At 52.6% G+C, this 16,742-nt stretch overlaps 1 protein-coding gene across 1 annotated transcript in view; it reads right to left on the reverse strand.

The window, feature by feature from the left end:
- ARHGEF17 (Rho guanine nucleotide exchange factor 17) overlaps positions 1-16,742 on the reverse strand; it is a 247,429-nt gene that overhangs the window by 70,581 nt on the left and 160,106 nt on the right. The window contains exon 2 of the mRNA XM_039485741.1: positions 9,426-9,503. Within this exon, the coding sequence (XP_039341675.1) occupies positions 9,426-9,503 (78 nt within the window). The remainder of the gene's footprint in view (positions 1-9,425; positions 9,504-16,742) is intronic.

Raw genomic sequence — 16,742 nt, forward strand, 5'->3', positions numbered from 1 at the left:
TGTAAAGCACCAATAACACCCCCGAAGTCCATGGAGGTACACAGGGTCAGAGCAAGCACCCAGGGAGCTGGGGTGGGATGGTGAGAGGGAACGGTACTTGGGGTGACTGGCCCAGCCTGACACCTGTGCTGCTATGGCTACACTTCTGGTTTTAGCCCGTTTGCTCGATCCAACGGAGTGCACATCCCTGAGCTGGAAATCACACCTCCAGCTCCGGTACAGGCAGACCCAGGAACGGGTGTAACTGCAAGGAGTGGCAGGCCTGTGTTATTCAGTTCCCCACCTCACTGAGCGCCACCAAGAAGTCACAATGGAATTACAGCCAAATGTGGGCTTGTGAACTGTACCAATGTAAGGATGGTGAGTCCTATTTGTCGAGGTCCCAGCTGAGATCAGGGCCCCAGTGTGCTAGGTGCTGTACATACACAGAGTGAGGGACAGGCCCTGCTCTAAGAGCTTACAGGACGGACAAGTGGTGAGAGGGGAAACTGAGGCACAGAGCGGTCGAGTGACTTGCCGATGGTCACACACCAGGTGAGTGGGACAATCAGGAACAGAAGCCAGGTGTCCTGAGTCCCTGGCTAGTGCCCTACCTCTCTTGATGGCTAGCTGGACAGACAGGCATGCCCTGCAAACCCCAAAGACACAAAAAGCTGGAGGACTCCTCAGCTGTTCCCACTCCCACCACCTCAAAACAGCCATCTGCAGCGCTGGAACAGAAGACGTTTTAATTCACTTTGTGGGAATAGAAGTGCGGGGTGGGGGGAGGGGACAGCTTGCTCCTTCACTACATGTTCCATCTCCTGCACCAGTCATGCCTGGGGGCGGTGTGCTTTGCCGGGCAGCATACATGAATAAGACAAGCACATTTCCAGGAACTTCACCGTGTGAATTCAAGGACTCTAAATGCTTATTAGCCACCCGGTCCTTCAAGCCAACCAAGTGCCTGCTCCCTTAGCTTCTGACGTTCTCCATGGTGGATGATTGCCCCCAGGTGCTGCTGAGATGGAAATTTGCTGCATTACACAGCACCAAAGGGATGGGCGGTCCAGTGTGTGAGCTCCAGGATGCAGGCAGGGCACTCCGAGGGGAAACTCATGTGGCACAAAGTCACGGCTGCACCGTGGAAATCAGTTTGTGCTGCATTGGCCCTAGCCAGCAGCCCACTGACTGTGCAGTTCAGTGGGGTTTAGCCCTAACCCCAGAGATCATCCCTCTGTCCTCTAGCTGCAAGAAGGTGGGGGATTCGCTGGGGTTTCCTGATCCCAAGAGCAGTTTTGCACCAGCTCCAGAGGGTTCAGAGAGGCTCAGAGACTTTTCCAGCTGCTCTCAGGTCCCAGGGAGCCAGCTGGATGCTGGGCATAGCCAGAGGAAAGCAGGCTATGCAGTGTTCCCTCTGATCTTTCCCACCCACGTGAGGAATGAATTTGGTTATGTGCACCGGTGTATGGAGGTTGTGTGTGACACATCACCTTCCCATTGGTGCACATAACAAAATTCATGTGGTTGGGGTGGGGCCAAGGGGTTCGAGTGTGGGAGGGGGCTCAGGGCTGGGGCAGAGGAGTGAGGTGCAGGGGTGTGAAGGCTCCGGCTGGGGGTGCGGGCTCTGGGGTGGGGCCGGGGAGGAGGGGCTCAGGGCTGGGGCAGAGGAGTGAGGTGCAGGGGTGTGAGGGCTCCAGCTGGGGTGCGGGCTCTGGGGTGGGGCCGGGAGGAGGAGGCTCAGGGCTGGGGCAGAGGAGTGGGGTGCAGGGGTGTGAGGGCTCCGGCTGGGGGTGCGGGCTCTGGGGTGGGGCCGGGGAGGAGGGGCTCAGGGCTGGGGCAGAGGGTTGGGGTGCAGGGGTGTGAGGGCTCCGGCTGGGGGTGCGGGCTCTGGGGTGGGGCCGGGGAGGAGGGGCTCAGGGCTGGGGCAGAGGGGTGGGGTGCAGGGGTGTGAGGGCTCCAGCTGGGGGTGAGGGCTCTGGGGTGGGGCCGGGGAGGAGGGGCTCAGGGCTGGGGCAGAGGAGTGGGGTGCAGGGGTGTGAAGGCTCTGGCTGGGGGTGCAGGCTCTGGGGTGGGACCGGGGAGGAGGGGCTCAGGGCTGGGGCAGAGGAGTGGGGTGCAGGGGTGTGAGGGCTCCGGCTGGGGGTGCGGGCTCTGGGTGGGGCCGGGAGGAGGGGCTCAGGGCTGGGGCAGAGGGTTGGGGTGCAGGGGTGTGAGGGCTCCAGCTGGGGGTGTGGGCTCTGGGGTGGGGACGGGGAGGAGGGGCTCAGGGCTGGGGCAGAGGAGTGAGGTGCAGGGGTGTGAGGGCTCCGGCTGGGGGTGCGGGCTCTGGGGTGGGGGAGGGGATGAGGGGTTTGGGGTGCAGGAGGGTGCTCCGGGGCTATAGTGGGGAAAGAGGGCTCCCCCCAGCGCTCTCTCCCCACCACAGGAGCTCTGGGGCTGGAGGATAGGTGCCCCTCCCCCTGCCCCATCAGGTCCGAGTCAGGGGAGGGCTGCTACGGGGTCGGGTCGTTGCTGGGTCTGGGCCGCTCCGGGGCGGGGGCGGGGGCGGGCCTCACTGCCCTGGCTGCGACTGGGTCCGGGCCGCTCTGGGACTGGTCCGGCCACGCTGCCCTGCCCACACCTGGGGCTGGCCTGGGCCCGATCCGGCTGCCCCGCCCCGGCCATGACAGGTCCGGGCCGCGGGCTGAGTTGGGGCTGGGGAGGGGCGCCCCTCCCATGGCAGGTTGGGGGCTGGGGGAGGGGTGCCCCTCCCCTCCCCCGGCAGGTCCCCGCTCTGGGCTGGTTCACTGAGCGCCTGCGCGGTTGGGCGGCCATGCAGCTTCCTGGGAACTTGGATTACAGCAATGCCTCCTCCCCACCCCGTGCCAGAGGTGCTGTGGGAGGGTGGCTGGAAGCCAGCCAGGCCGGTTCTGTCCTTGCTGCGCTGTTGGCGTGGTGCACAGCGAGCAGAGAAGGGGGCCAAGCTTTTGGCCAGTGGGATAAAATCATTATTTACTAGGGCAGGCACAAAAATAACGCGGGAACAGTGGTGCCACTTAATCACCACCTACGTGCCCACAGACTGGGTCCTGGGTGTCTTTCTGCATTATAAGAGTGCAGGTGCCAAGCAGGAGGCTGGGCTGAGGGGCCTTTCACAATCAGGACCCCTGGAGCGGATTCTGCCCCCTCTGCCGTGATATTCTATTTTGGTTCTTTCCCACCACTGCAGCCCCTGAGCGCGCTCAGCTGCGTGTGGGTGATGCTCACTGACGTCAGAGGAAGTTGTGCTTGTGTATCTGGGGACAAAGCTGGGCCCTTATTGCTCAAGCGACCAGGTTGCAAAATCCACATCTTGCATCAGCCCCAGTGAAAGGATTCAGGAGTTACGCTTCCCATGGAAACACAATGCTGCGAACATTCACTACCAGACATAATGCTGACTACCACCCTGCTGAGCCAGATGGTCCTGTGTTAGGACGCTGGAGTAGGACTCAAAAGACGTGGGCCTGCCCCAGACTTGCTATATGATCCTGGGCAAATCTCTTATCTGAGACCTCGGAAAACAGGTATTTCCTCACTTATTCCAGGCCATTTCCCTCAGTGTTGATCCCCAGGTTGGAGCAAAGTCTTCGAAAAGTTATGAGTGACTAAAAGCCGGGGGCTTGCAATGAGAGGCCCGGGGTGACCTGAGCTGCTCGCTGCCAAGCTGAGGCCAGGATTTGATTGAGGGAGGCCAGTTCCGGCAGCGCATTCCAAACGGCCCGGTGAAATGAGGACGACCTTGGGTGCTTCTACTCACTCAACGGCCAGCTGGCCTCAGACATGGTGACACTTCCCCTTTGTATACATGCCTAGATGACATGCAGTTCACATGGCTCAGATTATTGGCACAGTTCTCCACTTCAGGAGATGGGACCGATGTAGGGTTCATTTAAAAGGTTAGACTGCAGTGGGGCTTCTAATGCCGCACAGGGGACAGGAAACATGAGAAATCCCCCCCTTTATTTGGGAGTTTAGAATAAAGCTGTTTTCAGTCATTCTGGGATGAGCTTCAGGATACAAGGCCTTAGCCAGAGAACATACTTTTCATCTGGATTTAGGATCTTGCCCAGAAATAAGTTCCACTGACTTTAAAACCAAATGGTCTCAGACTAACATCTCTCATTTGCCATAATCACTGGGGTTGAGTTAACACGTAGTGGGGAATGGAGTGTGTTTAGGGGTTGGAGCAAGAGGCTGGCAGCCAGAACTCCTGGGTTTCATTCCTGGCTGTGACACTGCTTTGCTGTTTGACCTTTTGCCAAATCACTTAACCTCTTATTCCCCCATTTTCACAATGAGGATTTTTTTTATCCCTATCCCATAGGGTTGGAAGGGATGCTGAAAGGTCATTGAGTCCAGCCCCCTGCCTTCATTAGTAGGACCAAGTACTGATTTTGCCCCAGATCCCTAAGTGGCCCCCTCAAGGATTGAACTCACAACCCTCGGTTTAGCAGGCCAATGCTTAAACCACAGAGCTATCCCTCACCCCCATCATAATGCCCATGATCTCAGAGGGCTTCTCAAACATTCATTAACTGAGCCTTCCAGGATCTTTGCAAGGAAGGTTAAGGGGTGAGAACTGCTACCTCCTCTCTTGGTGAGGGACAGACATTGGGCATCCATGCTTAGACTGTGGGAGCTATCAGCTGCCTTCACGAGGTGTTGGCTCCCCTGTGAGCTGCAATGGGAGCAGACGGGGTTCCCCCCACAGAGGGTTCATTCTTACTGCACAAATCTGGGAGCGATTGCTCTTGTGCATGGAGCTTTCCTCCAGGCACCTCCCATGTTCAGTGAGTCTAGGGGGCTGTTGGGAGGAGGAGGCATGAACTCTACTTCATCCGACCCAGCCAGTGCCCTCAATGACCTTCCCCAATGCTTGAGGTGCGGATGTCAGCTAGCTCGCTGAAGGTCCATTGGATAAAAGCGAGATGGTGCTGGGAGGCTCGGGGAACCAACCAGAAGTCATCATGAAGGTGACATCGGCACATTTGATTGAAGGGGCATATGCATAATTTGGCATCAGATTTCACGGCGGGGTGGGGGGGGCACTGCCACACTGCCAGCTGGTGTCGCATGATCACATGGCAGCTGCATCTTGCCTGAAACTTGCAGTCTGGTTCTTTTGCATGGGGCCCTTGCCAGCGTGGTCGGTAGCTTTGCCAGCTGCTGCCAGGCTCTCGAGGCAGGGCTGCCCCTGCCGAGAGCTTGTCAGGTGGTGAAATGACACCGGTGCTTGGTCTGGAGCAGCCTGAATCTGGTGACCTTCCGAGTACGTTGCAAGGCCCATCGACTTGCCCGGGCATTTGAGCAGGAAGGGGCGCGACGGGACAGGATATGGCGTGACTGCAGGCCGGGTAGCAGACGGTTGATTCGATCTCTGTGGCCAGTCATGTAATGATGGTTCAGATGACGGTGACACCTAGAGGTCCCAATCAGGGATCAGAACCGCGTTGTGCTAGGTGTTGTACACACCCATCCCGGCCCGGAAGAACTTACAAGCTTACTACAGCGTTAATGAGTGACAATATGCAAATACAATGAACAGCCGGGGGCCAGGGGAGGGGTGGGGGAAGGGAGATCACAATGAGACTATGTGTGGAGCTGATGTTATTTTAGTGCATTTTTTTAACATTCTGTCAAAGGGGCTGAGAGCTTGGGAGAGGCACTTTCTCCTTGTTGCAAGGAGAAATCCTGGCTCCATTGCAATCAATAGCAAAATGTCCACTGACTTCAATGGGGCCAGAATCTCACCCTATAAATCTAAAGGGGGAACACAACTGTTTCGTGAGCTCACATCTGGTTTCAAGCTAAGCGCCCGTATCCAGCCTGGCAGTCCCAGCAGAGAAAGAGAAAGAAATGCTCCTACTAAATGTAACTGCCTGGCCTCAGCCCCGTGGCTCTGAGCAGCACGGTCCCACAGAAAGCACCTTCTCACAGCCTGATGGGCTGAAGCAGCTGTGATGGGAACATTCCTTGGCCTGTTAATCATCCCCACAAAGCCAGTGCCTCTCTGAACTCCAAGCCTCCCTTCCCTGGAGTGAGCTCCCTGGGCATCATGGGATATCCTAGGGGAAGCGTTTGTGCATCGTCCGGAGAGCTTATGTTCTGCATCATGCGGTTCTCTCCTAAGCCTCAGGGCTATTTTTTCCCTAGCTCCTGTGCACCGTGGCTCCAAGGCCATTCCCTGAAAAGCAGAGCCTTTCTGGCTTGGGTTAGACCAAAGGGTTTTCTTTTACAAAGAAATAAATCAAAGCTGTAGCTGAACAAGCAGCAGAAAAACCACCCTGCAAGGAGCAGCCTTTCATGCCTGCCAGTCGCTGTATTCTTGGTGTCGCTGCATCGGAGTCAAATCTGTCTGCTTCCTTTTTCTCTGGGAGCTGAAGGACTTTTGCTGGTCTCCCACTAAGGAGCTAGGACCTCAGGGGAGAGAATCCGCCCGTCTATTCACTGAGAGAGGACGTAGGGGATGGAAGATGCAAAGCCGCTGGCACTGTGTTAACACACATTGTTTGTGTAGTGTCCCTCATCTCGGCTATCTATTTATATGGCCCTCATCACCGTGGTGTAGGAGCTTCTCCCAGTCTTTAACATTTAGTCTCACCCCACCCCTCTGAGGTAGGCCAGTGCTGTTCTTCTCACTGTACAGACGGGGAACTGAGACGCGGGAGTCTTGTCTACACTAGGACTTTTGTCAGTCAGGGTGTGAAAAAGCACACCCCTGACCGACATAAGTTTCATGGACAAAAGCGCTGGTGTGACAGTGCTACGTTGGTGGGAGATGCTCTCCTGCTGTCATAGCTACTGCCACTTGTTTCGGGTGGTTTAATTATGCTGGCAGGAGAGCTCTCCCCCATCGGCAAAGAGCGTCTACACAGGAGACCTTACGGCAGTGCAGCTGTGCCACTATAAGGTCTGCAGTGTAGACAGAGCCTAAGTGACTTGCCCAAGGTCATGCAGAATGCCTGTGGCAGGACAGGAGATTGAACCTGGGACAGCCGAGTTCCAGGCAAGCACCCCAATATCTGGACCATCCTTTCCTGCCTCTGCTAGGCCAGCCGCTCCCTCTCAGCTTAGATTAGTTTGAGCTCTTCAGGGCAGGGATTGTCCTGCTCTATATTTGTACCTAGCACAATGTGACCCTAATCCTCTACGTGCTACTCTATTAGAAACAAAGATTAAAAATAATGCTCCGTATCCAAAACCCCCATCCTTTGGGGCCGTTTTTATGCCTCACAAAGACTAAAAAGGGCACATGCCCAATTTCTGCTCCCTGTGCGGGTCCCTTTTAGCACTAACAGTAGCCAGCTGAGCTTCTTGAGCAGCTCACTTCTAGACCAACACAATCTGGACACAAACATCTAATGCATCTCCATGCTGCTGCAAGATTGTTCCTGCTCTGGGGATGTCTCTTCCATGGGCTCCTTGATTAACTTTGTCATCATTAATATTGCACGGCAGCCTGGGGAGAATCCAGAGGTGGTTTATCCTCGTAATCTCCATAGGTCCCCTCCTCTGTATCAGAGACAAGGGCAACCACAGGCTTCATGAGAGATTTCTCCAAGGTCATATGTGAATGCTCCGGGGTCTCTATCTTGGCCACCTCTGTATTCTGGCTGCAGCTGGCTGGCTATAGCAGAGACTGAGGCCATGGCTACACTTGCAAATTTGCAGCGCTGCAGCAGGGTGTGAAAACACACCCTCTCCAGCGCTGCAAATTGCGGCGCTGCAAAGCGCCAGTGTGGTCAAAGCCCCAGCGCTGGGAGCGCGGCTCCCAGCGCTGTACGTTATTCCCCACAGGGAGGTGGAGTACGGACAGCGCTGGGAGAGCTCTCTCCCAGCGCTGGCGCTTCGACTACACTTAGTGCTTCAAAGCGCTGCCGCGGCAGCGCTTTGAAGTGCAAGTGTAGCCATAGCCTTAGTGACTTCTTAAAGCCATTGCATTCCCCAGGTCTATGGGGACATGTCATGGCTTAGCAGCAGTTTATGAATATGAAGCTGGATATCAGCTGCTGCACATCCTACCAGGTCACCCCCAGGTGCAGGTAGCTGTTCAAAGTCCTCTCCTTACAGAGTTCATTCAAAGGTCCCTGAAGGCAGATGGGCCTGGGAATACAGATTTTGTTCCAAGTGGTTAATGAAGATCAGTGTTACAAAGTGTCATGTAACACTGTCCAGAGTTATTCCAGTGCGGACCCTGCAAAGTTAAACACCTGCCTGTCTGGGGAAATCTGTCTGCATGTAGAGACATCTAACATCAAACACTTCACGCCCATCCCAAGGGACAGGAGTCCAGAGCCCCTCTGGAGAGCAGAACGTCAGCTATTGTCTGGGGAGGCAGGGCCTCCTCTGAGTCAGGCTGCCGGCCGCGGCAGCACTCGCTGCCGTGATGGACTGCCTCCTCCGGTCCCTAGGCAAGGGAGCTACAGCCACACTCATCCCGCTGGACTTCTCTGCAGCGTGCGACACTGCTGGTCCCCAAGTACCATCCCGCCTCCATGAGCCTGTGGTGGGGAACAGCTCAGGTTGTTACGCCCAGACCGAACTTAGAGGGCCATTCTGGGCCCCTCTTGCTCCAATCCCAGAGCTGTCACCTGCGGAGTCCGGTAAAGTTCATGCCTCTTTCCCAGGGTATCCAGCATCTAGGCAGGGCCACTGGGGGCGCAGCGAGGTGTTAGCAGCATGCAGACCGCTCCCAGCTCTGCGCCTCCTTTACACCCACTGGAAGCAGCACCATCTCCCTGCTTTCTCAGGGCCTGCATGAAGGTTGAGTGTCTAAAGCTAGCCCCAGACAAGAGAGAGAGGATGCTGTCACAGGTCGCAGTGAGCACAGCACCCCAGCGCTCTCCTCTCCCCGTAGGCTCCCACCGAACACAGAGGCCAGTTCAGGGTCTCTGCCTTGACAGTCAAAGTCCTCCATGGAACTGGTCCTTGCTACCTAAGACATCACCGCTCCCACGATGGCTATGGGCCACATTCCAGCCCTGCAGCCCCAATGACATCCTCAGTTGTACGTGAAGGCAGGATCTGGCCCTGTGCTCGCTACTGCAGCACAATGATACAGACACTGACAATCCCAGTCTAGCGAGAGGCCTGCCCAGCTTCTTTTGAGGTAGGGGAGACAGCAGGATCATTTGCAAAGGGAAAGAGACCCAGACCTGATAGTACCATACTCACTACCCTGCTTTCGGAGCCATAGCTATGCACAGCACTGCCCTCTAGTGGATGAATACCTGCATATGATAAAAGCCCCACTACTACTGATAGCTAAAGGACTCTGTTTTTTGGAATGGGTCTTGTGTCCCAGCCTCGATGCCCCATGTGGGACACAGGTTCCAATCTCTGCATGTAGTCCATGGGTTTGTGTGCTCGATCCCCTGCTTCCCCTCCCCGGGGCGGTCTGCACGGACTCCGCAGCACGATACCTGCATCAGGGTGCGGAGGGACTCCACGTAGGACTGCTCTGTATCCAGGAGCGTCATGGTGACATGTTTCCGCATGTCCTGCAGGGAAGGAAAGAGAGATGGTGAGAACCCCGGTGATGGCAAGCACTCTGCAAGCAACGTGGAACTTGGAGGGCCACGGCTGAACCAGCCCCGGGAGCCTTTGTCACAGGTGCCTGCCCAGGAGAACTCCCTCCATGTTATTCTTTTTCAGTACCAGGCCTTGCGGTCAGGGACAGCGAGAGAGAAAAGGCCTGACTGTCAGCATGCTGGGGGCACACAAAGGCCCCTGAACCCACAGAAGGCCAGGCCCTCGGGCACATCACATGCACCCAGGGCGTTTGGTTTATGGGCAAGAGGACGGCACCGAAACCCACCATTTTGGGCTTCATCTGGGCAGTGCAGCATAGGCCGCTGAACACAGACTGTCTGGCTCAGCTCTTGCCAACAGAAATATGGCGTCAGCACAAAGACCCAGCTGCCTCAAACCCCAGGGCGACACCCGGAGAAATGTCCCTTCTCTTCAAGCAGTTTTTTCCACCACCACCTAGTCACCATGGAAGCTCCCCCTTTACCCAGGAACCTCCCCTTGCAGGCTTGTCTCATCACTGGCCCTTTAAATGCCGAAGAGAAGCAGTTGCAGCCCCTTCCTCCCTACCAGCTGGTGACTACGCCCGTTGGGCCTGATCAGGAGCACAGGACCTGCCAGACTGGATCAGACCCGGGGTCCCTCTAGCCAGGGGCCCATCTCTGACCGTGACTAGCACCAGCTTCAGTGGAAGAAGCCCTGTCTCAGGCAATGATGGGGTACCCTGCCCCACGGAAAGCATCCTCCAAGCATGGGGGGGGTGTTGATATTCCTTCCACAACTCTTGTTTGTTGTATTGTTTTCTCCACTGCCTGACGCCTTGTGCAGCCACGTGCACTGGTGCCATTTCAGTGAGAAATGCTGCCATTGGCCTACATGAGGAAACAAGGTACAAAGCTGAGGACAATCACTCATTCTGCTTTCCCTTTCTCTAATCAACGTGGGGGGAGACACAGCCTTACACTCGGGACAGCTCACCCTACCCAGGATCAGCTGGACAGAGAAGAAGGTGAGGGCGGACCCGAGGCCTTGTCCGCATGCACACTTGCACTGCTTTAGCTGAACTGGTTTATAGTTGAGCCAGTGTAAAACCTTGTAGAGATCGTCTGATTTTGGTTTAAGAGGGGCTTCTTTCAGTTTATCTGAAACTTCTTCCTAATCGACTTAAGCTACAGCAAAATAAGCCTGGTCTAAACCAAAATAATGAGCGTTGGCGCTTCACTTCTACAGCACCCCTCCACCTGGGATCTCAAAGCGTTTCATGCTCGTTAATTAATTAATACTCAGGCTTTGGCTACACACAGACTTGCACTGGTTTAATTAAACTAGGGGTATGGCTACACTTGCAGCTGTACAGCGCTGGGAGTTAAACCTGCCTTCGTACAGCTGAGTAGGGAAAGCGCTGCAGTCTGGCCACACTGAGAGCTACCAGTGCACTGTCGTGGCCACATTTGCAGCATCTGCAGCGGCATTGGGAGCGGTGCATTGTGGGCAGCTATCCCAGCGTTCAAGTGGCTGCAACGTGATTTTCAAAAGGGTGGGGTGGGGTGTGACAGGGAGCGTGGGGGGAGAGAGAGAGTGGATTTTTGGAGCCGACACTCTGTCAGCAGCTGCAAGTTCCGACCCCCTCCCCCACCCCTCTCTCACTCACTGAAAGCAAATAGCAGCCGTTTGTTTTTTTCTCACAGACCAGATAAGTAGCCGCTCCGAAACGGACACCCCCCCCGCCCGCCGGGCTGCTTCTCTCCTCAAGCCCCTTCCTTCCCCCTCTCTTCAAGCAAACACTAGCTGTGGGCGTTCCAAAGGGAGCTCCCTGCCTCTGTTCCTTCACAGCAAACAGGAGCTGTGTTTGGTTTTTTGATAAGCAGCTCCGGGAGCTCAGAGTTCACAACAAAACAAACAGAGGCATCACAACAAAACAAAGAGAGTTATCTTTACTTAAAAGCATTATGGGAAGGTTCCAGAGGTCAGTTACAGCGTAGTAAGATTATTCCCTGTTTACACTGGCACCCCAGCGCTGCAGCAGCAGCGCAATTCTCTTTATTCCTCTCGTCGAGGTGGAGTACAAGCAGCGCTGTAGCCAGCGCTGTATGTGCCTTGCCAGTGTGGACGGGGAGTGAGTTACAGCGCTGTAAAGCCACCACCAGCGCTGTAACTCTCAAGTGTAGCCAAGGCCTAGGTTAGTTGAACCAGTGCAACCCTCTGTGTGAAATGCTCTGATTTCAGTTTAAGAGGGGCTACTGGTTTAGCTCAAACCTGTTCCTAATCGGATTAAACTAAACTGATGTAAAAATGTCTACATGGGTTTGCACTGGTTTAAATTCACACCTTTTGTTAAATAAACCAGAGCAATTCCCCATGTAGACAATCCCTCCCATGCTCCCAGGAGGTAGGTATGTTTATCACCATCATGTTAAAATGGGTTTCAGAGTAGCAGCCGTGTTAGTCTGTATCCGCAAAAGAACAGGAGTACTTGTGGCACCTTAAAGACTAACAAATTTATTTTAGCATGAGCTTTCGTGAGCTACAGCTCTAGGTTTCATAGTGAGTCAATGCAAGAGCTAAAGGAGACAGGAGGAGTCCAGATTCCTTTACTCCCAGCACTAAACTACTCTCCCTCTCCTTCAAGCAAAACCCTACTCAAGTAGGTTGTTTTATAGACCAAACTTTGTACTTTTAATGGTGCTGTCAGCCCCTTCCTGGTATATTTACTCAGTCTTTCCATTTCTTGGTTTCCCCCTAAAAACCTGCATGCATTGTAACCAACCCAGCTAGCTATAAAATCACAACCATGTGCTGCAATGAGTTACAGAAGAGAAAAGCGAACTAAGAAATCCCAACAGATGTCAGACATACTAAAGAATAAACCTCCGAGAAATCAGACCACATCTCTTTAAGCACCGCCTGCTTGCTACTCTAGTGGACAGATCAAGACCCCAAAAGCCATTTCTTTTGTGATGTGCCTCACTCCCACCCCATGTGCGTGCGCGCACACACACACACGTTATCCATCTTAGCAATGAAGTACAGGGGAGAAGAGCGAGACCAGGAAACCCAAATGACAGTCCCTAAGCTTCCCCTCTTACAAGATCATCTTATCTTACCTGTTTTATTTCTTAAAGCCCAAACCTCAAAACACTTATTCAAGGTTAGAAGTGGTTACAACTTTGTTATTATCACTTTTCTAACCTGTTATTACTGCACTGTACTAAGTGCAACCCTAGGTATTATGCATTTTGGGCCCATAGTTTCTAAGCAACTCTGTTTATATTTGGGTCCCATTTAGCACAGAACACATTGTTGACAGATAACAGCTAATGATTAAAAATATCAATTATAATAAAGACAAAATATAATAAATACAAATGAAGGGGGGTTCCAAAGAGGATGGAGCTCGGCTGTTCTCAGTGGTGGCAACAATGGTCTCAAGTTGCAGTGGGGGAGGTCTAAGTTGGGTATTAGGAAAAACTTTTTCACTAGGAGGGTGGTGAAGCACTGGAATGGGTTATCTAGGGAGGTGGTGGCATCTCCATCCTTAGAGGTTTTTAAGGTCAGGCTTGACAAAGCCCTGGCTGGGATGATTTAGTTGAGGTTGGTGTCACGGAGTGTGGGGGAGTCCCCCCTGCACCCCCTCCCCTTCTGCCACCACACTCTCAGCCAGCCAGCAGAAAGAAAAGAAGGTTTTTTTAGAGAGGAACAAGTCACACAGTCACACTTGCAGGCACAGATAACATCCCCCCCCCTGTTGTCCATCTGGGGCTTGCCCCCCCCCCCCCCGGGATCAGAGCCCCTCTCTCCTGCTTCCCTCTTTTTTTCCCAGCCCAGCCCAGTCTGCCCCCTCCCCCTCCTCCCTCCTCGCTGCTTTCTTCTTCTCCGAGGTCACCTGTCCCTTGTCCCTTACACCAACACCTTTGTGCAGCCAGAGGGCGCCCGGCTAGGAGACAGGAGACAGAAGTGTCAGGCATTGACTTTTGCTGCTATTTTGCTGCTGCTGCTAGATATACCAGATCCCCCCCAGTCCCCAGTCAGCCCCCAAGTCACAGTTGGTCCTGCTTTGAGCAGGGGGTTGGACAAGATGACCTCCTGAGGTACCTTCCAAACCTAATCTTCTATGAGTCTATGAATCGTAATGATTATATTTGCTGATTCCAAGACCAGAAGGGACCACTGCGATCATCTAGTCCATGGGTTGGCAACCTTTCAGAAGTGGTGTGACGAGTCTTCATTTATTCACTCTAATTTAAGGTTTTGCGTGCCAGTAATACATGTTAACGTTTTTAGAAGGTCTCTTTCTATAAGTCTATAATATACAACTAAGCTATTGTTGTATGTAAAGTAAATAAGGTTTTTAAAACATTTAAGAAGCTTCATTTAAAATTAAATTAAAATGCAGAGCCCCCCCGGATGGGTGGCCAGGCCCCAGGCAGTGTGAGTGCCACTGAAAATCAGCTTGCGTGCTGCCTGTGGCACGTGTGCCATAGGTTGCCTACCCCTGATCTAGTCTGACCTCCTGTGTAACACAGGCCATGAAACTGCCCCAAAATAATTCCTAGAGCAGAATTTTTAGAAAAACCTCCAGTCTGCATTTAAATACTGTCAATGATGGAAAATCTACCATGACCCTTGATAACTGCTCAATGGTTAATTACTCTCACTTTCAAAAATGTACCGTTATTTCCAGCCTGAATCGGTCTAACTTCAACTTCCAGCCATTGGGTCGTGTTAGACCTCTCTCTGCTAGACTGACAAGCCCACGTAGATACTTATAGACTGAGATCAAGTCCCCCCTGGACCTTCTCTTTGTTAAGCTAAACAGACAGACTCAAGGAGCTCGATCACTATACGGCAGGTTTTTTAACCCTTTAATCATTCCCATGGCTCTTTGCTGAACCCTCTCCCATTTATCAACCTCCGTCTTGCATTGTGGACACCAGAACTGGCCGCAGGATTCCAGCAGTGGTCACACCAGTGTCAAACACAGAGGTAAAATAATCTTCGACTCAAGATTCCTGTTTATGCATCCTAGGATCACATTAGCTCTTTTGGCCACAGCGTCACACTGGATCTCCGGTTTAGTTGATTATTCTCGACGGCCTCCAAAAATCTCTCTCAGAGTCACTGCTTCCCAGTGCAGAGTCTCCCACCCTGTATACACTTAGCTGTATTAAAACACATTTTTTTGCTTGTGCCCAGTTTACCATGCAATCCAGATCGCTCTGAAGCAGTGACTCATTCTCTTCATTATTTACCACTCCCCCATTTTAAAAAATGTTAAATAGCAACAGAGCCAAGAACCAATCCCTGTGGGACTCCACTGGAAATATACCAGCTTGATGATGATTCTCCATTTATAGTTACATTTTGAGACCTATCAGTTAGCCAATTTTTAATCCATTTAATGTGTGCACCATGTTAACTTTATATCATTGTGGTTTTTTTAATTGAAATGTCATGTGGTACCAAGTCAAATGCCTCACAGAAGTCTAAGTATATTATGTCAACACTATTGCCTTTATCAATCAAGTTTATCATCTCATCAAAAAAAAAAATTAAGTGTGACAGGATCTGCTTTCCATAAACCCTTGTTGACTAGCATTAATTACATTACCCTCCTTTAATTCTTTATTAATTGAGTCCTGTATCAGCTACCACATTATCTTTCTGGGGATTGATGGCCAATAATTACCCGAGTCATCCCATTTACCTTTTTAAAAAATTGGCACAACATTAGCTTTCTACAAGTGTTATGGAATTTCCTTAGTGCTCCAAGATTTACTGAAAAATCAACATTAATGGTCCAGCGAGGGCCTCCCCAGCTCTTTTAAAACTCTTGGATGCAAGTTCTCTGGACTTGCTGATTTAAAAATGACTTATTTTAGTAGTGTTTGTTTAATATCCTCCAGACAGGGGCGGCTCTAGGATTTCCGCCGCCCCAAGCAGGGCGGCATGCTGCGGGGGGGGCGCTCTAGCGGTTGCCGGTCCCGCGGCTCTGGTGTACCTCCCGCAGGCATGCCTGCGGATGCTCCACCGGAGCCGCGGGACCAGCGGCCCCTCCGCAGGCACGTCTGCGGGAGGTCTACTGGAGCTGCGGTCCCAGCGGACCTTCCGCAGGCATGCCTGCGGGAGGTCCGCCGGAGCCGCCTGTCGCCCTCCCGCTGGGACGCCGCCCCAAGCGCGCGCTTGGCGCGCTGGGATCTGGAGCCGGCCCTGCCTCCAGAGATAGTAATGGAACGGAAAGAGTGTTATCATCACCCTGTGATGAATCTATCTCATCATCTGTTTTTTTCCACAAACACAGAACAGAAATATTTATTAAACACTTCTACCTTTTCTGCATTATTATTGATAATTCTAGCATTTCCATCTAGCAATGGACCAACAGCATTGTCAGGATTCTTTTTGTTCCTATTATATTTTAAAAACTCCTTCTTATTGTCCTTAACTCGACTGGCCTTAGATTTCTCCTTGCGTTCCTTGGCTTCCCTTATCAATTTTCCACAATTCCTAACTTCTGATTTATATTCATGGCTATCAACTTCATCTTTCTTCTATTTGTTATATATTATTCTTTCACTTTTTACTATATGGAAGCAGGACATTCTCCTCCCTGCTCTAATGGTGGCTAAGTCTGTTGACCCTTTAGGGCATGGTATAAAGCTGCTCTGCTGTATTTAGGTTCTTATGTGGCACTCATCCCCATGGGATCTGAGTCCTGATTTTCTCAGCCTTTTCTCGGAAGGGAGGTGATTTCAGGGTATGTATATAGACCAAGTGAGAAGTTAGTTTTTTTGACATTACCCATTAAGACTTGATCCAGAGATAATGGGTAGACACCTAATAGTATGTCACAAGCTTGCCCCGGCCAACGAAATGTCTCATGAAGTGAGTGCGCCCTGATTTCACAGCTGTAAACTGATACTTAAATCTAAATTCCCAAACACAAAACAGCCCTTTGCTGGGCTTAACCAAAGGTGCAGTCAGAGACAGGCGCAGGCCAGGCTTCTTGGGTTAAGATCCTTTCTCCCCTGTTCCAGCTTCACCCAGAATTGGCCTCTGGAAGAAGCAGCCAGACCTTTTTCATCTTGCCTGATGAGCCCTGATTGGCTCCTGCCTGAGAACCAATCCTCACTGCTGCTGCTCTTGGGCAGTCCCTCTGGGCAGCCCCTGGAGGACTGAACTCAGTGCTCTTCTTTCCCAGAAGGTCACCTTCC

Source organism: Mauremys reevesii, linkage group 1 (genome assembly GCF_016161935.1).
Source record: "Mauremys reevesii isolate NIE-2019 linkage group 1, ASM1616193v1, whole genome shotgun sequence".
NCBI lineage: Eukaryota > Metazoa > Chordata > Testudines > Geoemydidae > Mauremys > Mauremys reevesii.